The sequence below is a fragment of the Neofelis nebulosa genome, chromosome 3, assembly GCF_028018385.1.
Source record: "Neofelis nebulosa isolate mNeoNeb1 chromosome 3, mNeoNeb1.pri, whole genome shotgun sequence".
Classification (NCBI taxonomy): Eukaryota; Metazoa; Chordata; class Mammalia; order Carnivora; family Felidae; genus Neofelis; species Neofelis nebulosa.
In genome coordinates, this window is record NC_080784.1 from 187,339,864 (window position 1) to 187,366,167 (window position 26,304).

Below are 26,304 nucleotides of genomic sequence, written 5' to 3' on the forward strand. Positions count from 1 at the left end.
TCACCTAAAATTATTAGATCGAATGGTACTCATGAAAATTATGGAGAATGTAAAGATTTTATGCATTCCGTCAAAAATGCCAGATCTAAAATCAGTTAGTTTATTTCCTGCAGTCTTTCAAGTTGACCAAAGCACTCACTGATTTGCTCTATTTTCTTACGTTTTTAGTATTTCTGCATATATATATATATATATATATATAGCCCCACTGAAAAGCCCCACTCGGAAAAAAATTCACTGCAATTCTGAGAAAAAGCTTATCCTAAACATCTAAAGATAGCATTTCTAATTATTGTCTACATTGTGTTTAAACTGTGCAAACTCGAGCATTATTCTCACTTACCAGCTGTGTCTAGGTAGAGTCATTACATCAAACGCTTCTAATTTTACAAAAAGAAATCAAAACAAGTGTGTGTTTAAGTCTCAGTGACAAATGCAAACCCTGTGAGTCAAACAGGCAAACTGATTAGCAAGCTGGCTGGGAAGTCAAAACAGCAAATATAAGGAGATTAACAAAACAGATCTGTAAGATGAGAGGGGTAAAAATAGCTTCCAGGGGCCAAGTGGGGTCCAGTGGGTGGGTCTGGCCACACGCATCAAGTTCTGTGCCCAAAACCAGATGCCTGCCTGTACCACTCACAATCTTCCTCCGTCCCAGAACTCTACCTCCCCTCCCCCAGGAGCGAGGATCAAAGTTCAGCAAGCCAGCCTCTTCACCGGATGCAGAAACTTTCTTTCAAACCTAAGTGGAAGCAGCGTTTCCTGTACTTGAATCTTTCTAGTTGCCGGCACTCACTAGGACACAAGGTAGTTCAATCTGTTGGTACGTAGCTATTTTTCTGACATTAGCCATCATTATTAAGTAGACATTTATTAGATACTTAGGTCCTCCCTTTATACGGCTCTCACAAATAACACTTGATTTAATTCTCACAACAATACAATATAATGATCTTATTTTACAGATGAGAAAACCCAGGCCCAGAGAGGTGAAGTGACTTAACTCAGGTCACACAGCTTCTAAAAGTGTGGCGGAGCGGGGGTTCCAAACAGGCCACTTCACCCTTCTATTATTTCCTTTCTTTGTTTTTTGCCTCTGGAGCCCCATGGAAGAGCTTATCAATCCAATTCCTACCGATGGACTGAAAGAACATGGAATGGGTCTGCTAGGTTACCTCTTTAGTCTTGGAGGGTTGAGGGTCATGAAGAGAGAAACTAAAAACAGAAGATACTATGATCTGAATGTTTGTGCCCCCCCCCTGCCAATTCATACATTGAAATCCTAACCCCCAAAGATGATGGTAACAGAAGGTGACACCTTTTCCCAAAGGTGTCCCAAAGTCATGACGGGGGAAGCCTTATAAAAGAGGCTCAGAGAGATCCCTAACTCCTTCCTCCATGTGAGGGCAGAGTGAAAGGCACTGGGTGTGAACCCCAAAGAGGGCTTTCACCTGACCATGCTGGTGCCATGACCTTGGACTTCCAGTCTCCAGAACTGTGAGAAATGAAGTTCTGTTGTTTATAGGCCACCCAGTCTGGACTTTTCTATGACAGCCCAAATGGACTACGACATAAGGTAAGTGATGAGAAGCACCAGCCTCCTTCTAAAAAAGAAATCCAAACCTCCCTTGATGATCCTGAATTTAACCTATAATCGGGGCAGCGAGTGGAAGATGGGGTGTTGGGCATCCATCCGTGGGGTGTTCATTCCTCTCCACTGTGTGTCCTATGTGCTTCCTGCCTCGTTTTCACCACTTTTAACTGTGGGGATAGGCAAACACATCTGTTGGGATCAGGATATTTAAAGAAGCAGTTTGCTAGTCCCCTTTCAACGCTAATCTGCACAGTTCAAGCGAACGCTTCAAACCAGTGAGAACCAGTTGGTGGAGCAAAGTCACCAGGCAAAAACCTTTCTCTCCAATTGTCACTTGGGTTCAAGGAAAGATTTGTAAATAACAAGTTAGTCCTAGTAAGCGGTAAAAATAGCCACCGGGGATGGGTTTCTGGCGAAGGTTCCGTTTGACTCACTGCCTCGAGTCTGGGAGGAATGGAAGTCTCAGCTAGAAAGCGGATCTGCCCAAGGAGCGTAAAAAGTTGTTGGGTGCTTTTATTCCACAAATGAAGGTGGCTACGCATTCTAATCTAGTCTGTGTAGAGATTATAATTTTCAAAAAGACAGGCTGAACATCCAAGTCTTAGTCAATATCAGCCTGCCCATGGGCTTCATTGTTCCAACCGCCTCTGTGTCAAGAAGTCAAGAGAAGCCTTGTCCTTATCCTGACTGTGGAGAAGGCCAGCAACTTCAGATCCCAAAGCCAACCGCCCTGTAAACTGCTCTGTCACACTGCTTCACTGGCCCTCTCCCCACCATCTGGGACCTCAGGCTGCCCTCAGAGGCACATGTGAGGAGACACAGGGCCCAGTAAAGTGGCATTAGCCTTGTGTCACGCTAGCGGCCCCAGCATCAGAGCCACCAGGAAGTTTGTTGCAAATAGCTGTCCATCTTTCCTTTTGGATTCCAGCCCAGGATGCCCAGGGTTTTTTGGGGGTTTTGTTGTTTGCTTTTTGTTTGTTTGTTTTTTTCTTTTCTCACTTTCCTGAGTGATCCTGGTGCCCTCCATCTTGGGAGCCACACGGAAGGACAAGATAACCAGAGACCCCACGTCGTGGTCAGCAGATGTAGAGAGAGGAGGATAAGGAGAAATCCTGCCTGTTTTGGGGAAGTATCTTTGCTGTTCCCAAATAGTAGCTGAGCCTAGGAGCAGAGCCTCAAACAAACAAAAGTAACCAAGGCCCCAGTGCAAGACTGAATTGCTGAGTTTTAATATGCAACACGAAGACTGCCAGTCGGCCTCTCTGTGGGTGGCAGCGGGCGAGCAACAGCCGAGGACACGGGGAAGGGGCGCCTAACTGCAGGCTGCATGTGCTGGCATGGTGTGTGAGAGGTCGGGGGTCGGCGGTTGGGGTGAGGGGCTAGGTGACCTCAGGAAGGGTCTCAGAGCTCCTAGAAGGACTCTAAGGGGTGGGAGGAGTTGAGTCCTTAGGGCATAGCAGGATTGGTTCAGGGCTCCTGGAATGAGGGTAGAAAGGAACCTGGGGTGGGGGTGGGGGATCCGGGAGGGTAGGTGGGTTATTTCAATACGTCCAGGGCTCCTCAGAGCTCGAGATGGGGGTCTCAGAGGGCACGGCCTGCCCTCTGGATGCGGAGGGGTGTCACCGCATACGTGGTTGGAGGCCTCAGGGTGCAGGGGATTTTCGGGGAGACCTCAGCCGCGCAGAACTGGGACCCCGGGCGAGAAGGTGTCTCTGGGAGCTGTGGGGAGAAAGTCAAGGCCGGCAGGAGGCAGGTGCCTGGCGCGCGGAGGAGCGGCGGGGCCCGCAGGGGGTCTCCGCCGGCCCCGCCCCGGGCGAGGGGCGCGCTCAGACGGCCTTGCACTCGCTGTCCCGCCGCCGCTTCCGGCGCTCGGCGTGCTCCTGCGCCTGGCGCGCCCAGGGCAGCGGCCCGCACACGCCCACCACACAGCAGGCGAGCCGCGGCCCCGCGTTGCCGTTCTCCACGCTGGCCGCGTTGCCGCCGCGGCCCAGGTCGTCCTCGCCCGCGTGGACCACCACGGCGCGGCCCACGATCGAGTGCGGGCCGAAGAGCGAGGCGGCCAGGCCGCCGCGGTACTTCCAGAGGCGGCCGTCGCGCACGGCGAAGTTGCCGAAGTCGCCCGGGTGCTGCGGGTGCGGCACGGCCCGCGGGTTGTAGTGCGCGCCGGTGGAGTCGCAGCCCTGGCTCAGGTCCCCGAACTGGTGCACGTGGATGGCGCGGCTGGAATTGTTGGGCTCGGCCGGGAAGCCCTCCAGGTCGAAGAAGGCCTCGAGCCGGGCGCCGGGCACCTGCTGCCGGAAGAGCACGAGGCCGCTCACCCGGGGCTGCGCCGCGTCCAGCGTGGCCGACGGCTGCACCCGGCAGGCGGCGTGGAGCGCGGCGTCCGGGCGGTCGCCCGCCGCCTGCCGCTGCGTCATCTCCTGCCAGATTGCCGTCACTTTCTCGTGCATGTCGCGGATCTGCGCCGCCGTGCTGGAGCCGGGCTCCTCCGGGTCCGGGTCGGACCAGGCGCGCGAGGCGCGGGCCGCCAGCAGCAGGTAGGCACACAGCAGCGCCGGCGCCAGCATGGCCGGAGTCGGGCACCTGCGGGCGCCCCCAGGGGTGGAGCAGAGCGAGCCTTAGTCCCTGGCAACGTGAGGACCCCCTGACCCCAGGGGCTTCCTCGCCCAGCGCGCATTCCTGCCTTGGCCCCGTGCCTTTCTGGGCCTGCTATGCTCCGGGACCTGGGTCAGGTGCTGTGCTTGTAAAGATGGCTTTGACACAGTCTCAAGCAACTCATGGGGATCTTTTCGAGCAGCCGGGGTGATCATGGCCCTCTCAAGTCCTGTCTGCATTATTTGGAGGAAGTCATGGGGCAATGGGGGGAGAGTCTCAGGGCACATAAGGATGGCCCTTCCAGACCTCCCCCCCCCATCACGCCACCCCACCCCCTGCCACCCTCGCTGAGCATCCTCTTGTACAGACCAGTTAAGACTTGCTACCCCTCATTCTCAGCCCTTAGACTAGCCGTGCCCTCTCCGAAGTGTCCTGCCCCCTCTTCTCTGCCGGGCACAGCAGACTTGAAGACAGAAACTCGGTTTTCCTCCTCATCAGCCCCAGCACCTGGGCCCACACCTGGCTGTAGGAGACATTTAATATGTGATTGTTGAATGAGGACTTCACCGAGGGACAGGCATGTCATCAAGTCATTCTAACACCATCCTGTGATTGGAGATGGATGAGCTCTGGGCTGGGGAAGGACAGAGAAAGTAGTACCCATCCTGCCAGGGGAACACCAGGAACGCTTCCCCAGAGGAGATGACATTTGAGCTTGGTCTCCCAAGACAAGCCGTTTTTGAGCTGAACCAGACTGGAGACTCCTTTCAGGCAGGAGGCACACCCTGACCTGTTCACAGCCTGTGAAGGGACACGGCATGTCTAAGGGACCGGGGGAGATTTTGTGTGGGAGAAGTAGAGACAGACGGAGGGAGAGGAGTTGCCCAGTTGCAGCAACCCCGATGGGAACCAGTGAAGGCCTTCACCAAGATGGAGGCAGCAATGCTGGAGGGGTATGGACTTGAGAGACATCTTGGATAGCACGGACAGTGGGCGGGGAGAGGGGTGCACGAGCAGGCGCGATGACTGAGTAGCCAGCAGGGGAGACTGGGCTGGGCCCATGGACAGAGGCCCTGAGAGGACAGCAGGGAGGGTGAGTTCAGCGGAGGCCCCCGGGGGTGAGAGTCTGGTCGGTGACGCACGTGGGGTGTTTGGTAGACATTTGGAAACACGGGTCTGGCACTTGGAAAAGGCAGCGTCACTGGGAGGGGTTTTCCGTGTCGACTGCACGTCACATTCCGGTTCATAAAAGTCACGTGCCCAGGCCTTGCCCGAGAGCTTCTGATTCAGCGGGCATGGATTATTATTTTTGTAAAGCTCCATCAGAGATTCTGGGACCCAGCCAGAGCTTGAGAGTCAAACACAGGTTCAAATCCCAGTTCTAACGTTTGCTCATGGCGATATTGTGGGGGAGTTACTGGCTCTGTCTTAGCTACCTGTAAAATAGGGTAATGTCACCACGGATCACGGCGAGGATTAAATGAGGTATTATATGGCAGGCCAGTTTCATGTTTTTAAGTGCATCCTCCGGGATCAGGTCAGCGGCACTTTCAAGGGTCTTCTCCCGCCCCACAGCAGGTACCATTTTAAAAGCAAACTCTGGGGTTGAGGATTTTTTTCTTCCCGTAACCGTTACAGAAAGGCAATCTAGTATGGTGAGTACAAGAAGGGGTTCTGGAACTCACTGTCTGAAGCCTGCCTCTGCCACTTACTCTCTGAGGGTTTAGTTATTTTTATCGCAGAGTTAGGAAGAGTAACTGCCGGACTGAAAACTGGTGGGGCTCCAGCTCTTTCCTGAGCCTCAGTGTGTTTTTTGTTTTTTGTTTTTATCTGCAAATGGGGATAATAATACATACCTCAGGGGCTGGCTGAGACTTCAGGGAGACAGTTCGAATCGTTAACATTTATCGAACACGCGGAAGCGCTGTTAAAAAGCACTTTGGATATGTTAATTCGTATAAGTCTTCCAGGAACCCTATGGGGTAGGTGTCACTGTTATCCCCATTTCAAAGGGCAGGAAACTGAGGCACAGAGAAGCAAGTGTCTCGCCCGAAGTTACACAACGAATAGCTGAGGGCAAGATTTAAAAGTGTGTGGTCCAAGCCAAGGTTTAGCCACTACACCGAATGGCTCTCAAGTCGAAGGCACTTAGCATAGAGCCTGGTTGGTAGAAAGTTCCTAGTATATGGCAACTCGTAGCGACCAGAGGGAAGCTGCTGATAGAAGTTTCGGGACAGGGGCACCTGGGTGGCTCACTAGGTTCGGCATCCAGCTCTCAGTTTCAACTCAGGTCATGATCTCACAGTTTGTGGCACCGAGTTCCTTGTCGGGATCTGTACGGACAGCGTGGAGCCTGCTTGGGATTCTCTCTCTTCCTCTCTCTCTCCCTCCCCTGCTCATCATGCTCGCGCTCTCTCTCTCCCTCCCTCTCTCAAAAAGAAATAAACGTTAAAAAAAAAAAAAAGGAGAAGAAGTTTCAGGACAATCAGGTGAGAGATGCTATTGAAGCCGTGACAGGAGGACGTGATGCCCGGGAAGGGCTCCCAGGAGGAGTGGCGGGAAGGTAGGAGAAGCCCAGAAAGTGAGGTCCAGGGAACCACCACCTCAGACATGGCCTGGTAAGGGGTTACCGCCCTGGAGCCCCAGGGAGCAGGAGCGAAAGTGGGGGACCGTCCCAGGCCTCAGCCTCAAGCTGTCCACCATCATTGCCTCCCCCAGCCCTGCTGGCCGTCCTGCCCCCCAGGACGGCTCTGCCAGTTGGAAAACTCTTCCTTAAAAACAGAACAAAAACAGATGGGTGCGGGGTGTGTCGATGAAGCTTTTTTTCAGAATTGGCTGGGTAATAATTAACATTTTAAGGAGATTCTTTTCTCTTGAGAGAAAAAACATCATCTTCCTCCACCTCAGGTGAGCCGGGACTCCTTGGTTCTCAACCTGGACTTCTACGTCCTGAGGCTGGTACCCGGGAGGCTCCCCTTTCTCACACACACCGTGTCCCCCTGAGATCGAGCTGTGAAGGACCAAGTGGTTTTGGGGGGCCCTGCTATGTGCCTGGTCTGGAAGGGAAGACAGGTCATTGGAGAAAGAGGTCAAAGGAAGCCACCAGGCCTGTGCCTCCTTCCTGGGTCTGGATCTGGGAAGACGGTGGCCCTTCTGACCTCTTCCCCGTGTTCCGGTCCCTGGGCCCACTCCCAGAAGGAGCCCTGGACGTGAGCCTGAACCGGCCAGGAGCCCTGCTCTGTGCCTCCACCAACCGAGCAGGTGGTTCTGCAGGAGGAGGTCCTGGGAGAGGCAGCCTTCCTCACTCGGGATCACTCCTGACTCTAAAGTCCACTGAGACTGGCCTCCGCGGTGCAAAGGACAACAGTTCCTTTCTCCCCGGAGGCCTCCCTCACCCCTTCCCCACCTCCCCGCTCGTCCCCTCCCCAGCAGCCAGGTTCTGCCATTAGATGATCAGTCGCTTTTCCAAGAAGCGCCCCCCCCATGCCCCGCCCCAGTTTCAGACTCTTAAAAAAACGCGCTCTGGGAAGAAGGAAACGAACTCCAACTTGGCACCCACCTTTCCCGCTCTTCCAAGAGAGCTTTCCTTCTGAGAAGCGGGGAGCTGCACACAGCGTTCGCAGGAATGCAGGCTGGCTCCTGAGGCCGGACTGTTTGTGGGGCAGCGAGGGGAAGGCGGCCCAGGGGAGTGGTCACGGCGGGGAAGGAAAGAAGGCCATTGGACTGACTTCGCGACGGAATGTAGGCCAGGTCCCTAGTCGTCCGATTGCCTCACCTCCTCCTCTGACTCCACCCGCCTCCGTCTCCACCTCCGCCCTCCCCAGCCCCCGGGCTCCCTGGCCAGTTGTTCCTTCCTGTGACTCCACTGAGTGGCGCCCAGACGGAGCCAGTGACCTTCAGCCGGCAGCAGGGGGATAAGAAGTAGACAGAAAGCAGCCTGTTTGGAGAGATGTACAATGGTCTCTTTCTTGAGCGGCCTTTAGCTCTTCCCTGATTTCCTCAGCTGTTGACTTATTTTTGCTGGATGCTACCAAGAAGGGAATGGGCCCCTTGCAGATACACGTGGTGTTTTCGTCCCAGAGCCTTTGAGAGGTGAGAGGCAGGAGGGGGGCGGGGGGGGCGTGCACTCCGGCTGCCCAGGCCCTGCTGTGTCACATCCTGACTTTGCTCCGGGACCAGCTCCCCCGGGACCTCCCTTTCATCATCTGTAAAATGGGGATATGATGTCAACCCGGTGGCTGGCACACAATCAAACTCCTCAGCAATCATCATTACTGTTGTCGCTTTATTATTAAAGTTCTCGAGGAGTCTTTGGAGAGTATGCGGCCCAGGGCACCACGAGCCTTTTCCACATCCCCCCCTCCCCTAGTGGCCTTCCTTCCTTTGCTGCCATCATCTTTTCTCAATCACAGCAGCACTTTCCTGAAATAGCAGCTTTTCTCTCCCAGAAAAGCCCACGTGGGAGAAGGCAGTCCTGTCTGCCTGCTTGTCCGCCCTCCAGCCTTCTTGCCTTCAACAAATGTTCTGTGGGTGCTCACTCCATGCTGGGTGCCCAAACCTGCAGGAGCCCCTGCCCTCTGGGGGTTCGTAGTCTGGGAGGGAACAGTGGTGTCGACAGATCCATCCAGTACAGAGTGAGGAGTGAGGCTGCAAAGGGACGGGCAGGGCCCCTAGAGACCCAAATCTAGTCCTGGCAGCCGGAAAGCTTGTTCAAAATCTTAGATTCTGGGCCCCACCCGAGGCTGAGTGAATCAATTGCCAGCTTCCTAGAACTGTTTGTTTGTTTGCTTGTTTTTTCAAAGTGGTCATTCTGGCAGGCAGCCAGCTCTGGGATCTTCTGTTCGCCCCCATCCTTCCTTTGGCAACAGCACCTCAGTTTTTTGCATTTTCATTCCATGCAGGTGGAATTGACTTCATCCCTCACTCCAGAGGTGGGCTTGTGACTCATCAAAACATTGCATTGGTTCCAGGATAATTCACGCAGAGCCAGTGAAATGTAATGCCACTTCTGCCGGGACTTTTAGAAAGACTGGAGTTCTAGCCACCCCCTGGCCCCCACTGGGGGAGAACCCAGCTGAAGACTGGGCCAATGTGGAGGGAAGTGGAATAAAAGTTGAGTGAAATCGTGACTCAGGGGCAGAGTTTGCACCCCAGGATCTAGCCGTACCTGAAGCTCTGTTTTTTTACGTCAGTCAATACGTTCTCATTTTGCTCAAGTTGTCTGGGTTGGGTTTTCCGAACTGGCAACTGAACACTTTGCGGAACACACTTTCTCATACGGTATTTTATGTAACGTTTGTATTCATGGTGTGGGATGGGCGTTAGCTTGCCCACTTGGTAGATAAAGAAAATGAGGTGTGGAAAGAATCCGGAAGGGGCCCGAGGTTGCAGAGCCTAGAAAGTGGCAAAGTCGAGAGCTCAACTCAAGACTCTGATCCCTAAAGCCTGCCTCCTTAATCGTTACACTTTACTACCTCGCAGGCTGAGAGATGAAAGAAAGAGACAACAGGTGAGCCGGCCCCCCACGGCTGTCTCCTCGCATCAGTGACTGCCTTGCAGCCAGACGCTGAACTGCTGACCTCTCTTTCTTTTCACGTCGGTTAATGTCTAATACAACAACCGAAAAAATCAAGGGAGTGTTGTAAAAGCAGCAGTATTAGAAAATGCAGTCCGAGGTACTCCTGTCTGTGTAGAAGAGATCTCTGCTAGAGAACTTTGAACTTCTTTTGTGCAGGGACACCGATTATAGTTTCCTTTTCATTGTGTTCAGAAAACGCATAGAACAAAATTCCACCAGGAAATAAAGCGGTTCCCATGAGGAGAAAACTTTTCAAAGCAGTGATTAGGGTCTCCAGGTGGCGTCCCTAAAAGGCCAAATTCTGTGTGATGATAGTTTAACCCAACCCGAGTACTTTAGACACGCCTGAGAAGACTCCCAACTGTGTCTTGCTGCCTCAGGTTGGCCCAGACACCCCAGAGGGAGGGAAACGGAGTCAGGGAACGACAGGGTCTAAGTTTGGATCTGGGTCATTTTGTCCAAACACATCAGGGTAATACAGGGGCAAGGAGGTCCTTGTTAGTAAGGTTGGGCAAAGAAGCATCATTCTTAGTGATAGCAATAAACTAATAGCATCTAGCATTTATTAAAGTGGCTCTTGTGTGCCGGGCACTTGTTAAACAATTTGTGTGCACCTTTGCGTCCCCGTGACTAGTGAAAGGGTGGGCCTACGCCAGCCGACTCCATCTTGTTCTGTGTCCTTCACCTAGACCACGCCTCCTCCCCTTGAGTAACCTCCCGCTCACCTGTTCAAACTTCCTGATCAAAACACGCCCAGCGACCTGCGTAACAGGACTCTGACCCTTCCCCAGCCAATCGGCCGAGGCCACGACCCTTCCCCAGCCAATCGGCTGAGGCCACAGCCATTACCTCACCAACTGCCCCTAGACCCCTATAGAACCTTTGTGCTTTTGAAACTCGCTCTCTCTCCCCGGTATCTCACCGCTGCGTCGGTGCAGGTAGGGGATTGAGCTCGAGCTAGCTCGAATAAAGGTTCTTTTGCTTTTGCATCGGACTCGGCTCCCTGGTGGTCTTTGGGGATCACGAATTCTGGGCATAACAAATAGCCCCGCTCCTCAGTGAAGAAGGGAGATTGCATTCTGGGTCCGTGGAGCATTCTGGCAAGTTTCCTCTTCCCTGTGAACGCGTCACCCTTCCGCTCACAGGTCAGGACAATGTGTGCGAATCAGAAGGTAATGAAAGCCAGTCAGAACCAGGACCTTCTCAACTAATTACACTTGGCTGGCCATGTGACGAGAATGACCAATGACAGGACACGACAGCGGTGCCTTTTCCGACCAGAAGGCTAGGGTGTGCGAAGGAAGTTACTCTCAGGAAAGCACCAGAGTGAGACCCTTCCAGGCGAAGCTCTGCACGCGCCCTGACCCTGCCTCCGGTTCCCCTTCCTGCCCACATCTTCGAGAGGAAACAGGTCATTCCTGCTTTACCTACCGTCTGAAAACAAGATAGCAGCGTGAATAACCAAAAAGCACATTGGGCGTGGTGCCTCTTTCCTCAAAATAATCGCACAGTGTATTCCTCTTGGGAAAAGGGAAGCATTTTCAGCTTACTTTCTCGTCATACTTTAAAAAAAAACTTGCCAAGCGCAACAGCCACACCTGCCCCTCCCTCTTCTTGCTTCCCCCCCCCCACCCCCCCACTGTAGAAGCTGGAAAGTCAGACACTTGCTTTCACCCAGGGGCACTCATGGGACCCAGTAATCCGGCAGTGAGATCCAGAACCTGATGTCGCTTTGGGGAAGGCAGAATTTTAAAAGGGGCAGAAATGGTTGGTGCCGCCTCTTTCCTCTTGCTCTTGCCTTGAACGTGGGTGCGACGTCTAACGACGCGGCAGCCACATTGGGACTGCGTGTCGGCAAGAGTGAGAACAGAAGCCAACAGAGGGGAAAGATGGAAAGAATCTAGGTCCTCAGAAACCTCATTGAAAATGTGGTGAAAAAAAGAAAAAAAACTAAATGAAACCCAGTGCCCCACTGAGCAGCTTAACCAACACCCGTGCAGCTCTAGTCTTGTTCTAGGAGAAAAGAAACCGCAAATACGTTCTCCTGTTAGTGAGATTCTGTTATTTGCAGCCAAATTCATGCCCAACTGATACGGTTAGATGCCAGACCCTTCAGTGGGCATCATGACTAGGAACTTGTAGAAATCAGAGCCTTCCTTCAAGCAGCCTGTAGTCTATTCGGAGAGACCTATATATGAGAGACCAAAGCATACTCCTATAGGGAGGATATGGTCACTCCCATATTTTACAGATAAGGAAATAGACTCACAGGAGTTAACTGACTTGTCCAGTGTCATACCTATAGGTACAGACGAGGGACTCATGCCCAGGTGGCTGAGCTATCAGGCTCTTGACCTTGTACCTCACCAGTTTTGAGGCTCCGTTTACCATCTCTTCACTTTTCCCATGCTGTCACACACACACACACACACACACACACACACACACACCCTGCAACCTCACCCTGAAGAAGCAATACTGTCCTCACTCAAGACCCTAGAATGACCAAACTAACAGAAAAGATGGGCAGAAAAACTCCTCAGGAACTTATGCAAAAAGCACAAACGTCGCGACATGTAGAGAGTGAAATCTAGAGACAAAGGCGATAGAATATTCTCTACTGCTAGGGTTATGGAAAATTGTTGCTGGAAGCAGCTATAGAGAAAAGAGAGGTTCTCTGACTCAGCTTCTGTCCTAGAAGAGAAATTAGAAAATCTACATGCTAACAGGATTCAAAAAGCTTTAGAATCAAGGCCCGGGAACGAAAATAGGGAAGCAGCCATGTGATTCATTCAGAAAACAAATCCAAGATGGTTCTGGCCCTTCTTAAGTGATGGTTCCAAAGGGAGTGGGTTGGAACCCCCATCAGAGCTTCCAAATCACTGTTACCCACCAGGCCCACTGATGGGGGCAGCAGCATCTGGAAGATTGGGACAGTTAGAGTAGTTAATAAATTGAATTAATTTTGGAGCAATCTAATAAAGTCATGAACCTCCTCATAGTGGTTCTGGGCCCTGGCCCAGATGTACAGGGCACCACCTTGCCCTCTCTGGAAAGAACAGGAAAGATAAAGTCGGGTCTTAATGACATTCTGCTCACAATGGAGAGGTGAGAGGATCTACTGGTGGCTCCAACCAGGGACCAAGACATGGAACTTTTTGAGTGTTTCCCTCAACTTTTGTCCATCACGGAGTAAGAAGCTTTTCACGTTGGTCTTTCTCCACAAAACGTACATCAAATATAGGAGTTTATCTCTCATTGGCCTATTTCCCTCAAAAGCCAAGGCAAAAGAGATGGGATCTAACTATTGGTTCAACTATTTTATTTTACTTATGGAGACATGCTTAATAATCAGAGCATTGTTCTAGTTGGGTTTTATCTATCCGAATAAAGTTGTCTTTTCATTTGTGAGCATATATTCATTATATAATCACTAGTATAGACTTGAAATTGCTTTTGCAGCTGAGAGCAGCTATTTGTAAAAGAAAATGGCTATGCATAGCCTGAAACCAGCCTCCCTTTTCTTAATTCTAACCCTCAAAGTTAGATCATCTCAAACGGAACTTGAATATTTACTGTAACAGGAATTGAAAATTCAAATGCCTGTGGGGGCCAGACAGGTTATACAATGAATAAAATAGGCCAAGTGCATGCCCTTTCCTTTTTGCCTCTAAACACACAGCCTTCTTATTTACCTCGTGTCTTCATATTGTAGTGGAGATCTTTATCTGAAGAAATATTTGCAGCTCGTTGAAAAATAGCAATCCAGCCCCCGGTGCGTGGGCAGAACGCAAGATGCCAAGTCTGTTGGGGGCAGGGGCAGCCCAGCCATGTGCTGCCATATTGGAATGCAGCCCATTACCGCCAGATCTTCCACTCCTCAAGAGACGCCAGAGATTCAGATTTCCGCGTGATACCTCTCATTTTTTAGAAAGTAGTTAAGGGGCACCTGGGTGAGTCAGTCGCTTAAGCATCTGACTTCGACTCGGGGCATGATCTCATCGTTCGTGAGTTCAAGCCCCATATCAGGCTCTGTGCTGACAGCTCATAGCCTGGAGCGTGCTTCAGATTCTGTGTCTCCCTCTCTCTCTCTACCCCACCGCCCCCCTCACACTCTGTGGCCCTCTCTCTCTCTAAAACAAATAAACATTAAAATGTTTTTAATTAAAAAAAATTAAGAAGTAGTTCATTAGGGTTATTTTCTGCCTACAAGAGTTACATATGAAATATAAAGACACAGATAGGTTGGCAATAAAAGGATGGAAAAAAGATATACCATGTGAACAGTAAGCATAAAATGAGCATGATTGTCTTAATAGCAGATACGGTAGATGTCAAGGCAAAGACTGTTGCCATGGTCACAGAAATTGGACAGCTCATGATGATAAAGGCACATTTATCAGAAAGACAATAATCCTCAGTGTTTATCTCTAATAGCAAAGCCTTGAAATACATTAGGCAAAAACTTACAAAGCTAAAGAGAGAAATAAATCCACATAGTTGTATATTCTTAACATACTCTCTTACTAGTTGATAGAAGAAATAGTATTTAGATTATCTGAACATTATCAACCAACATGACTGAAATGATATTTTCCCAAGAATTCAGAATAAGTGTTCTTTTCAAGTTTACACGAAATGTTCACCAAGATAGACCGTGTCCTAGTCTGTCTTGTTTCATTAAATTTGAAAAGGTTAAGGCTTTACAGACTGTGTTATCTGGTTGCAATGAAGTAAGAAATGGAAATCAGTAACACTGAGAGATCTAGAAAATCCCCAAATGCATGGAAATTAAATCATGCACACTAAATAATCTGTGAGTCAAAGAACCCATAAGAGAAATTAGAAAAGATTTCTGAGTGAGTCATAATGAAAGGAACATACCAAAATTTGTGGGATGTAGCCAAAGCAGTTTTGAGAGGAAAATGTATAATTTTATTTTTTTTTTTTTATTTTTAAAAAAATTTTTTTTTTCAACATTTTTTATTTTATTTTTGGGACAGAGAGAGACAGAGCATGAACGGGGGAGGGGCAGAGAGAGAGGGAGACACAGAATCGGAAACAGGCTCCAGGCTCCGAGCCATCAGGCCAGAGCCTGACGCGGGGCTCGAACTCACGGACCGCGAGATCGTGACCTGGCTGAAGTCGGACGCTTAACCGACTGCGCCACCCAGGCGCCCCTGAAAATGTATAATTTTAAATGCCTAGAAAAATACAAAGGTTTAAATGTTATGAAGCTATAAAAGTAGCAGCAAATTAAACCCAATGTATATAGAAGGAAAGAAATAGGAACGTAAATCAATGGAATTCAGAACAGATAAACATTACAGAAAGTTAAAAAAGCCAAAAGTAGCTTCTTTGAAGATTATACAATTGATAAAGCTCTAGCAAGACTAATTAAAAGAGAGAGAAATCTGAATTACCATTGTGAGAAATAGAAAAGGCATATCACTTCATGTCCTATAGCTAACAAAAGGATAAGGAAATATTTTGAACAAATTTATGGTTATAAATGCAATATAGCCCCATATATTTAAAGTCTATTTTCTAATTAAAATTTTTTTTCCCACAAAGAAAAGTATAGTCCACATGGATTCACTGGTGAATTCTACCAAACGCTTACCAAATATTTGAGAAGTTACACCAAACTTACACAAACTCTTGCAGAGAAGAAAGGAGAAAATTCTTCTCACTTCATTTTATGAGGCTCGCATAACCTTGAAACCAAAATCTTGATAGACCAATATCCCTCATGGGCCTGAGAAAAATAATAACAAAAGAAATCCAGAAAATATATGTGGAAAATATATCATGACCAAGTACAATTTATCTCAGAAATGCAAGATTGGTTTAACATTTGAAGACTCACGGATGCAATTCACCACATTAACAGAATAAAGAAGAAAAATATTTTATTTTCGTGATAAAAAACTGTTAGCAAACTAGAAATAGAGGGGACCTTCCTCAATTTTATTAAAGGCAGCTATGAAAAACTTACGGGTACTAGCATACTTAATGGAGAAATCTTGACCGCTTTCCACTTAGATAGGGAACAAGGCAAGGATATTTGCTTTCTCCACCTCCATTCAACATTGTAGTAGAAGTCTAGCCAGGGCAATATGACAAGAAAAAAAACATAATAAAAAAGCATGGATATTGAGAGAGAAGAAAGTAAACATACAAACGTCACGACTATCTACATAGGAAAGTCGAAGGGCTATTAAAAAAACACTACTATGAATAACAAGAGAACTTAAGGTCATATAATACAAAGTCAGAAAATAAAAATCAGTTGGAACTTTATATACTAGCAACAAACAATTGAAAATAGAATAGATACTATTTATAACAGCACCAAAGAAGAAAATACTTAGCGATAAATTTGGGAAAGAATTTAAGACCTGTGTACTTAACATGTACAAAATGCACACAAATGCAAAATGTTTCTGAGAGATATTAACGTATATGTAAAAGCGGGTATTCCATATTCACGAATGATAAGATTCAGTATTGTCAAGATGTCCATTATCTGACTGTAATTCTAGTCAAAATCTCAGCAGACTTATTTGTAGAAATTGAAGAAGTGGCTTCACATCGTACGTAGAAAAGCAAAGGATCTACGGGGCGCCTGGGTGGCTCAGTCGGTTAAGCGTCCGACTTTGGCTCAGGTCATGATCTCACAGTCTGTGGGTTCGAGCCCCGCGTCGGGCTCTGTGCTGACCGCTCAGAGCCTGGAGCCTGTTTCATATTCTGTGTCTCCCTCTCTCTCTCTGACCCACCCCTGTTCATGCTCTGTCTCTCTCTGTCTCAAAAATCAATAAACATTAAAAAAAAAAATTAAAAAAAAAAGAAAAGCAAAGGATCTAGAATTGCTAAAATAATTCTGGAAAAAAAAAGTTCACAGACTAATACTACCTGACTATTGTAAGACTTTAGAATAGGAGGTAAATCTTTGTGACCCTCAAGAGGGTAACGATTGCTTAATAGAAGGACGACAAGCAGAAGCCATAAGAGAAGAAATGGACAAACGGACTTCATCTTAAGTAAAAAATGACACCCCTGTGAAACTGAAAAAACAAATCACAGCCTGGGAGAAAATATTCCTAATACCTAGATCTACCAAAGGATTTGTATCCAGAATATATAAAGAACTCTCAGAACATAAGAAGAAGAAGAAAGATGACCCAATTTTAAAAACAGATCAAAGAATTTAACCAGAGGCTTCACAAAAGAAGATATATAAATATAAGTGTCTTTATTGGTCATCATGAAAATGCAAAACAAAATCACGATCGAATGCCCCTTGATCAGTGTGCCTGCTAAAAATAAAAAGACTGACAATGTAAACGTTGGTGAGGATGTAGATTAACTAAAACTTACATTTTGGTGGGAGTATAAAACAGTACAACCACTTTGGAAAACTGCAAGTTTCATATAGGGTTAAATACATATTTAACATGTGATCTGATTTTTTTCCCCTAGATATTTACTCAAGGGAAACAAAAATGTATGCTATACAAAGACACAAGATTATATATAAGAGCATTAATTGTAAGTTCTACTGGAAACATCACAAATGTTCATCAGCAGGTGAATAGATCATTTGTGTTATATTTCCACAGTTGAATGTTGTTCAGAAATAAGAAGCTGTTGGCACATACAACAATGTGGGTGGACCTCAACACTATTTAACCGTGAGTGACAGAAGCCAGACACAAAATAGTGCATACTGTATGATTCTGTTCACATGAAGTCCTGGAACAGCTCAACTAATCTATTATCGTAAAAGTCAGAATTGTGAAGGGGTTAGGGTACGGGGGCATTGGATATGAGTGTGTTAGACTTGGCTGCAGAGGGACTTGAGAAGTTTCTCTAGGGTGATGAGGTGTTCTATATACAGAATATTGACTATGGGATGCTTACGTGAGGGTTTACATTTGCCAAAGATCATGCATTTTATTGCTTGTAAGTTATATTTTAATAAATTTGGAAAGCAGAAACGTTTGCAAATGGCCTGATAACAAGGTTGGCAGTTGTCGGGCTGACCTCATTGGTGTGAGGATCGCCTCAAGTTCAAAGTCTTTCCAGGCAGAGTCATTCAAATGGAACTTTGTATGATACGTTGTTGGTCCTTAAAATTCAGTCTTGCAGCGTTTGAGATCAGACCTCTAATGAGCCAGCATTCTAGAGTAAAAAGAGAAGCCTTCATTGTGGGGCTGGGTGTCTTGTTGAGGCATAAAAACAACTGAGGCTAGCTGGACCCGCTCTCCCTGAGACCTTAGGAGAGGTGAGAGCACTGCTCTTGACCTCATGCTGACTGAGTTGGCACCCCTCCCAGCATCTGCCCACTCTGAACCCTGGGGTTCTCACACGTAAGAACAGAGACAGGAATTGTGTGAGGATTAAAGGAGATATGGATGTAAAAGTAATAAGAGAGTGTGTGGCATATGGTAACCACATTATGTAATTTTATCACTTGTTTTTGAGGACGTCTCATTTTCTGCACTGAGCTAGGGAATAGACGAAGATATTAGGGTGGAGTTAGGAGACGGTTGTGAATATAAAATTAATTTTTTTATATAGTCATGGGTGACTGTCTCCTCTTTAAGACTCAAGAGACTGGCACTATGTGTTTCTTGTATTAACTGGATCTCCTTACATTGCACAAATGCAACTCATGTCAAATTCAGTAATTGGGGTTTTATTTGTTCATGTAACTAAAAACCCCAGGAGCTTACATTCCAGTAGCTCTGCAACCCCTGATAATTCCAACAGAGTCCCAGGTTGAGTCTCACAGAACCTATTTGGGTCATGTTTGCCCATCAGGACCAACTACTGAGGATGGAATACGAGATTGTGTCATAGACCCATCCCTCTAGCCGGGAGTTGGGCCAGCACAGCAGAACCACACGGGGAGAGAGGGAAAGACAGGGTTCCCCAAAGGAAAACACAGGTGCCTCTCTGTCCTGTCCTGGCTCTGTCCGTCTGGCAGGCGGTTCCTGGTACAACTTGTTCTCCCCTGGTTCTCCACTGAATACCATGGGGCTTTATGCGTTAGCAGATTAGCATTCTGGGGAGGAATTAACTCTTGCGAAGCTGCCTATACATCATGTGATCCTGTTATCACTTTTCACATCCATTCCCAGTGAGGCAGCAGTTCTTGAAATTCCTAAGAACATTAGCTCCACACTAAAAAAAAAAAAAAAAAAAAGACTATTTCCAATAAGCAACCATGATTTTGCTTTGTTATTAAACAGACTTTGGAATCTTTTTCTTTCCACTTAAACAGAGTTTGGGGTGACTTTAGCACGCTCTAGTAGAGTGAAGGTGACTCAGTTGAGAGGAAAAGAAGGGAGGAATTGTGGTTTTTTTCTTCAAATATTCCGTTTTTACAAGTAGACTGTTTGGTCCCTTGGGAAACTTTAATTGCTTCCTGTTATGAGACCAGTCAAATAGGATGAATGAATTAGACCATTCAGTTGGAACCATAAATGTTAGCTGAATGGACAAGAAAACAAGCCCTCCTTTTTTAAGTAGCAGCCAGACAGTGTTGAAACCAACGTTGGCAGTAAGCTGGTAGAATCGTCGTCGTCATTTTGTACTTTGGGGTTTTCTGCATTCACAGATGATGCAACATGTGTGTAGAGCCCACTTGGGTTCCCTGGGCTGATCGATCCCTGCGTTTCCTTTCCTTTTGTTCAGGTATCCAGCTCTACCCAACAAGATGCAGGGGCTCAGCAGGGAAAGTTTCTGATTAGTCTAGTTTAACTGGCACACAGGGTTCCCCAAGGAAGGCCAAGCGGAGGGATGGAATAATCTGGGTCCCTGAGGCTATGATGGTTCTGCACCTGTGTCTTTTTTACCTCTGGATTTCCCACTCTGTGTGATTTGTTACGTAAATTAGCGCAAGCCAGGGGTTCCTTTAATTTGGAGCCCAAACTAGCACAGCCGTACCCTGCAAGGAAGTGGCCTTTTATGCAGGCGGTGTTCAACAAAAAATGTTTTTTCCCTTATCTCCTCTGGGCACCAGAACTCAGACTGCAATTTGCAATTAGCTCAACCCAAGAGTGACTGCCAAGGAGGGCTTTTGGCTGCAACTAACGGAAAATATGACAAAAAGTTGTTGAAACACTTAGATGTTTGTCACATAGAACGCAAAGTCTAGAGCCGGCAGGGTGGCTCTGTTATGCCGTCAGGGCGCAGGGCTTTCCCGCGTGTAGACTTCTGACCTCACGCCTGTTGCCGCATGGCTGCGCCGTGGCTTTTGCACATCTGGATGTTGACTCCGATTTCAGGCAGGAAGAAGAAAGGGGAGGAGTAGCAGCCCCCTACTTCCCAGGCTTCTTTGGCTTATGTCTCGTGGCCCCGGGGCATCCCTCGAAGCTTCAGAATTTGGCAGAGCAAGTGCTCTTAGCCGAACGTGTTGCTACCCTAACAAAATTGAGTTTTCCTTATTAAGAAGGAAGGGAGGATGCGTACTAGGTAGGCAGCTAGCCCTGTCTGCCACACGGGTCCAGGTATTTATCTTTAGTTCTTTAAGGCACTAAGGAAGTTCTGTAATGTAGGATTTTTCTAAAGACAGCGAGAAGGTCAGATGAGAAGGGTTCGTCTCGGTCCGTGGAATTCACTGCTGCTGGTTACCTTGAGCGTGAATAGAGGCTGCCCACTAGAAACTTGGGTTCCTTCTCGCAGTTGCTGTCACTGGGCAGCTGGGGCTGCCACGAAGCTGGATGTCTGAGCCTCAGGTGCTCAGGGCATGGCCACAGCTTCCCTGAGCTCAGAATTCCTGGAGCAGCACCAAATGCCATTGGTCAAAGCACTCGGGTGGCCAAACTCAGATTAGGTGGAAGGGTGTGTGTAAACATACGAGGGGAGCTGTTAATGGCTTTGAATTCCACCAGGAGGGGAAGGGAAGGGGCTGAACAAACCTTGCCTGTCTCATGACTTGCCTCATAGCCAGCACCAGCGCCCGGCCCTCACCCCCACCCCCACCCCCGTCACGTTTATTTAGGAGACAGCCTTGACGCAGGAGGCAGGCCGGGTGGCGAAATAGGGTTGCATGCAATTTTGGAGTCTGGCTCAGAGTCAGAGAGACTCAATAATACACTTATTCCCACTACGTAGCTCCACATGTGTTTTTAATCATCCATCCTGCGGAATGAAGGCAAAGCCTGCTCTTGAGCATTTGGAGAAAAGCTGGAGGGATGGTCTCACTCTGCTCTGGCCAAGGCTGACTTCTTGGCCACGTGCAAGAGCACCTTATCCAAGCAAAACGTGTTGATTATTTTTAGCATAACTTAAGCCCCGGGAGACTAATGAGGTGCTAACAGTGTGTATTAATTATGTGATTTGCGTTGTCTTCATTAAAGTTAAGATTCTCAATCCTGTTTGCCACCTGAAATCCCAGAGGGGCCCCATCACTCTTCTGACCCTGGCATCTTTTCGCTTCCTGCGGTTCACACAATCACGTAAACATATTGTGTTCCCCCCGCGGAGAATCCGACGAGCGCGGCTCACACACCCGGAAGACCTCGGATACCCCCGTTCTAACCCCTGTCCGTTTTTCATCTCCATTGCTGGTCGTTCGATCGTACAGTAAGCTCACGGTGCAGGAAGCGAGCGACATTAGCTCATTTTTGATCATCTAAAATTGACTGCCCTTCAACTCACAGAAAACTGCCAGAGAAGCTGAAAACCAGGAAAAGGAGAAACACAAAAATCAGCTTTCGTTGCTTTTCCCGGCATTTTAATTAACCAAGGAATTGCGTCGCATACACACGACTCTGATTATTTTAAACTCCTGCAATATACGGTATACCTCTGTCCCGAGTGACAATACATCCCACCCAGAATAATCTTTTCTCAGGAAGAGATAATCACCTATCCCAGACTCATTTGAAGCAGCAATCAACATCCCTTTCATGACTTTGTCTGCAATGCTGATGTTCTGGAGAAGCTTTATTCGGCAATGGTGTTAGGGGCCTTATTGCGAGTCCAGGAGGTAATGGGGTTCCGGATTTCAGTTGAGGGCGTCTTAATGATGGCCTCATCAGGGTGTGTGAAGTTGTAATGAAAATAGCAGGCGAACCTGAGTGGCAAACAGCACATTATGAGTCTTCCTAGTAATTAGGGTTGTCCAAAAATGGAAGGGGCTGTCACATGAGGTGGTGAGCTCCCCATCACCGAAGCAGGGACGTCTAAGCAGAGGCCCTTGTCAAGTGGGGGTTAGGCTCCATACTCTTTTGCGCCCCTTCCAGCTTCCGTCTGCATTCTCTGATTGTTCTAAGCCCACACACAGAGCAGGAGTGTTGACTTTGGGAATTTGAAAGTTGGGTTCCATAGCGGGGCGTGATAAAGCGGAAAGTCAGGCACGCCTGGGCTCCAGTCTCTGCTCGGAACTTTGTTAGCACTAGGTGGCCATGAGCAGGTGACTTAACTCTCTGTGCCCTGTAAAATGAAAATTGAAATATATCGCTTCTAGGGCTGTTGTAAGTGTTACAAATAATACACGAAAAATACGAGGCCCAAGGTAAGCACTCAATAAATCTCAGCTCTACTCTGTGGAGCCTACTTCTTTCGCTTTTTTATTCACTCTCTACTTCGACGATAGTCTTGATTTGTAAAGGCAAAAGAAATGGAGGGCTCATAGATACTGGAGAAAGGTCGTGCTAGCAGCTGGACTCGTTGCCCAAAGAAGGCGGAGCAAATTTTTGTGATAAGCCCCCAGGTAGATTCTCCTGAGCAGGCAGAATCCTGCAGCACTGCCCTCTTCCTGGGAAAGAATATTGATGGCGTCGAGTGCCTGTCACATACTAGACATGCCCATGTTTTATCTTAGTTATACCACTGCCATATCAATTCTGAAAGGCAGGTCTGATCATCCCCATTCTACGGAGGAGAAAACTGAGGCTCACAGACATCATGTGCCTGACCCAAGGACATATGGCCGTTTCCCAGATCCACCTCACCTACCCCATTACCAGGCCTCCCGAGCATTCTGCTGCGTCCTCCATTCACGGGGCAGAGTAAATCCAGAGGTCCAGTTGCCCTCCGGAAAAGATACTCCCACCTGCTGGAATATGGGAGATTTAACCCAACCAACGGGCGGGCGCCTGGGAAGCTAGTATTTGGAGAACTGAGATAGGACCTTAGTTTGTAGATTCTGAGCTAACTGTGATCTGCCACTAACTTATGCTTTACTTATTTATCTTGCACTTTGTAGAGGGTGTGCATATATCCGCTGCATCTTCATAGCCTCTCTTGGCCGCAGGCTTCAACATTTTAAAGTACAAAAAGGCATGGGGCGCCTGGGTGGCTCAGTCGGTTAAGCGTCCGACTTCGGCTCAGGTCACGATCTCGCGGTCCGTGAGTTCGAGCCCCGCGTCGGGCTCTGTGCTGACAGCTCAGAGCCTAGAGCCTGTTTCAGATTCTGTGACTCTCTCTCTCTCTGACCCTCCCCCGTTCATGCTCTGTCTCTCTCTGTCTCAAAAATAAATAAATGTTAAAAAAAAATTAAAAAAACAAATGAATAAAGTACAAAAAGGCATACAAGGCAAACTCACCCTTGCGCCCTGTTTCCCAGATACCCAGTTCTCCTCCCCAGAGACGATGAGTTTACCTGTTTCTATGTGCAGTCTCCCAGAGGTCTTTTTGGTTTCTTCAAAAATTGAAGTTCACATATAGCTATTTTAAAGTGCACAATTCACTGGCATCTAGCGTATTCATAATGTTGTACAGCCACCACCTCTCTCTAGTTTCCAAACTTTTTCATCAACCCAGAAAAAAAGACCACAAAAAATCACCGTTAAGTAACAATTAGTCCCCATTTTCCCCTACCCGCATTCCTTTGTAACCACTAAAGTGCTTTCCATCGCTATGGATTTGCCTCCGTGTGTGATACATCATATAAAAGGAATCACACGCAGAATATATGACCTTTTCTTTTGGGCTTTTTGTTGTCGAGGTTTTGGCATGTATCTGTTCTTTATTCCTTTTTACGGCTAAATAGCATTCTATTGTACACACATACCACAGTTATTTATTCATTCATCCGTTGATGGACATTTGGGTTGGTTTTTTTTTTTATTTTTTTTTAAATGTTTATTTATTTTTTTTGAGAGAGAGAGACAGAGTGTGAGTGGGGGAGGGGCAGAGAGAGATAGGGAGACACAGAATCCGAAGCAGGCTCCGGGCTCTGGGCTGTCGGTACAGAGTCCGACGAGGGGCTCGAACCCACAAGCTGTGAGATCATGACCTGAGCCGAAGTCAGACGCTTAACTGACTGAGCCACCCGGGCGCCCCTGGGTTGTTTTTATCTACTGGCTATTATGATTAATGCTGCTACAAATACTTGTGTACGAGTTTCTGTATGGACGTATGTCTTCATTCCTCTTGGGTATATACCTGGGAGTAGAATTGCTGGGTCATATGGTAATTCTGTACTTACATATTGAAGAATCAGAGGTTTTTAACGTGTAGTGTCCCCCGTTGTTATACAGTTGCTAGCACACGAGGCGCATTGTGCTCCCGCTTGCTTTATTTACTTGACAGTAGGTGGTGGAGATCTTTTCAGTGATATGCTAATAAATGTTTAGCACCAGCGCTTATGGGGTAAAGAGGGCTTTGATGGGGTAGCATGTACAGATTCCCATGACATAACTGCCGCCATAGCCAATGTCAAGCTGTGTGAGGTCACTGACTGCAGAATTAGGAACACAGGCTAATAATCCGCCCTTACGAACTGGTCCAAGCTACCTCCAACACACAACTGGATCGTTCCATATCAGAGCATGAAGAACTGCCTCATTCCCTTTTATGACTGCATAGCATGTCATTTTAGGATGCACCATAATTTTTTAACCAGTCCCTCGTGGTAGACATTTAGGTTGTTTCCAGTCTTTTACTTTCATAAACCTGGTTTTAATGGATAACCTTGTGTGTGTGTCATTTTTGCTCATGTGCAAATATAGCCGTAGACATGGTTCCATGACTTCATGAGATTCACTGTGGGAAGAAATTCTCAAAAGGCAATTTATTCCTTCATTGGACAGTTATGGTGTTAGGAAGAATTCTGTGCAAAGAAACTGTCTGGTTTTGCCCCAGTTTCCTCGTGAATAAAGTGGATGCAAATTAACCCTCCACTTGCCAGCATTAAAAAATTAATGTCAAACTTTGAGATGAAATTTTAAAGCACTTTTTTCTTCTTGGAGGCAGGAATTTGTGTTAACACAGAGTAACGTGGTTCACACTTGGCGACCTAAAGAGCTCTCACAAGTAGGTTGATGAGAAAAACATCCATTCCCCGGACATTGTGACCCTGCTCTACAGCCTGGTACACATGTGATTTGTAGCAAAAGGATCCATTCAGCTGGTTAAGAATAGGATAGTTGAAGACTTTAGCCCAGTTCGTACTTAGATTTTTTGACCAACGGACTGTAGAAAAATGTTTTTCAACCATGGTTGCACTTTTGAATCATCTGGGTGGCTTTTAAAACCTTGATGCCCAGGCTACAGCCCTTGCCAATCAAATCAGGCTCTGTGGTCAGGGGACACGGGCATCTGAGTCTCTCAAAGCTCCCTTGGTGATTCCACTGTTCAGCCACGACCGTGAAAAGACTAGAAGAAGGGAATCAAATTAGGGAAATAGGAAAACACATTGGTATTAGTTAGGATTCTCCAGACAAGAACCAATGGGATATGTATACACATAGAAGGAAATTTATTTTAAGTAATTGGCTCATGTGATTACAGAGGTGACAAAATTTGTGGGATGGGACTGCAGGCTGGAGACCAGGGAAGAGCCAATGCTGTGGTCCAAGTCTAAATATCACCTGCTGATGGAGTCCCTCTTGCTTGGAGGGGTGTCTTTGGTGGATGAGGCCCACCTACTTTAGGGAAGGTGACCTGCTTTACTCAAGGTCCACTGGTTTCAATGTTAGTCCCATCCACAAACACTGTCACAGAAACATCCAGAATAATGTTGGGACCACGTATTTGGCCACTCTGGTCCCGCCAAGCTGACACATATAATTAACCATCAGTTTCACAGTTGTTTGGGGTTACTCAAAAACATCATCTTGAGGATGGAGAGACAGGAGTTTAGTGTGCCTTTGAAGGTGTGTTTCTCTCGTATGGTTACAGATTGTCGCCGAAATTCCTTGGCTGCTGCCTCCAAGAGGAACTAACCATTTACTTGTCATTTGTAAGTCTTCCTCCCAGAGCCCGCGGATTTTATTAAAATTAAGAATTATGAGAAGATAAAGTATTTTGTTCCATCATCTTGCCATTGGATGTTTTTATTAGAAGATTATCAACCCCTTTTGTCAGCAGGAATGAGTGTCGTTAATTGTGCAAGAAGATTCACTAGAGTGGATGTAAAAAGGTTGATCTTAAGCCAGGAATATATTCCTTTAAGAAGATCTGATTCTTTCTGCTCTCTCGAAAGAACCCCAGCATCAAAACCCAGAATTAAAAGAGATTAGTGTTGAGAATTCTATCAGTCACCGCAGTAAGGAATCCGTGGTTTATTGGGAAAATC

At 47.4% G+C, this 26,304-nt stretch overlaps 1 protein-coding gene and 1 long non-coding RNA gene across 2 annotated transcripts; one reads left to right on the top strand and one right to left on the bottom strand.

The window, feature by feature from the left end:
* Positions 1-2,799: 2,799 nt before the first annotated feature.
* Positions 2,800-7,865, bottom strand: SOD3 (superoxide dismutase 3). Its single transcript, XM_058722949.1, has 2 exons — positions 7,749-7,865; positions 2,800-4,177 (listed from the first exon to the last, which is right to left on the bottom strand). The coding sequence occupies exon 2, from the start codon at positions 4,159-4,161 to the stop codon at positions 3,421-3,423; it is 741 nt and encodes a 246-aa protein (XP_058578932.1). The 5' UTR covers positions 4,162-4,177; positions 7,749-7,865; the 3' UTR covers positions 2,800-3,420.
* A 116-nt stretch (positions 7,866-7,981) lies between these two features.
* LOC131507756 (uncharacterized) lies at positions 7,982-9,355 on the top strand. Its single transcript, XR_009259687.1, has 2 exons — positions 7,982-8,281; positions 9,091-9,355. It is a non-coding gene; the product is annotated as an uncharacterized LOC131507756 (long non-coding RNA).
* The last annotated feature ends 16,949 nt before the right edge of the window (positions 9,356-26,304 follow it).

Bases quoted from the DNA above. Each gene is read 5' to 3' on its own strand.
- SOD3 (XM_058722949.1), bottom strand. From the start codon at position 4,161: ATGCTGGCGCCGGCGCTGCTGTGTGCCTACCTGCTGCTGGCGGCCCGC.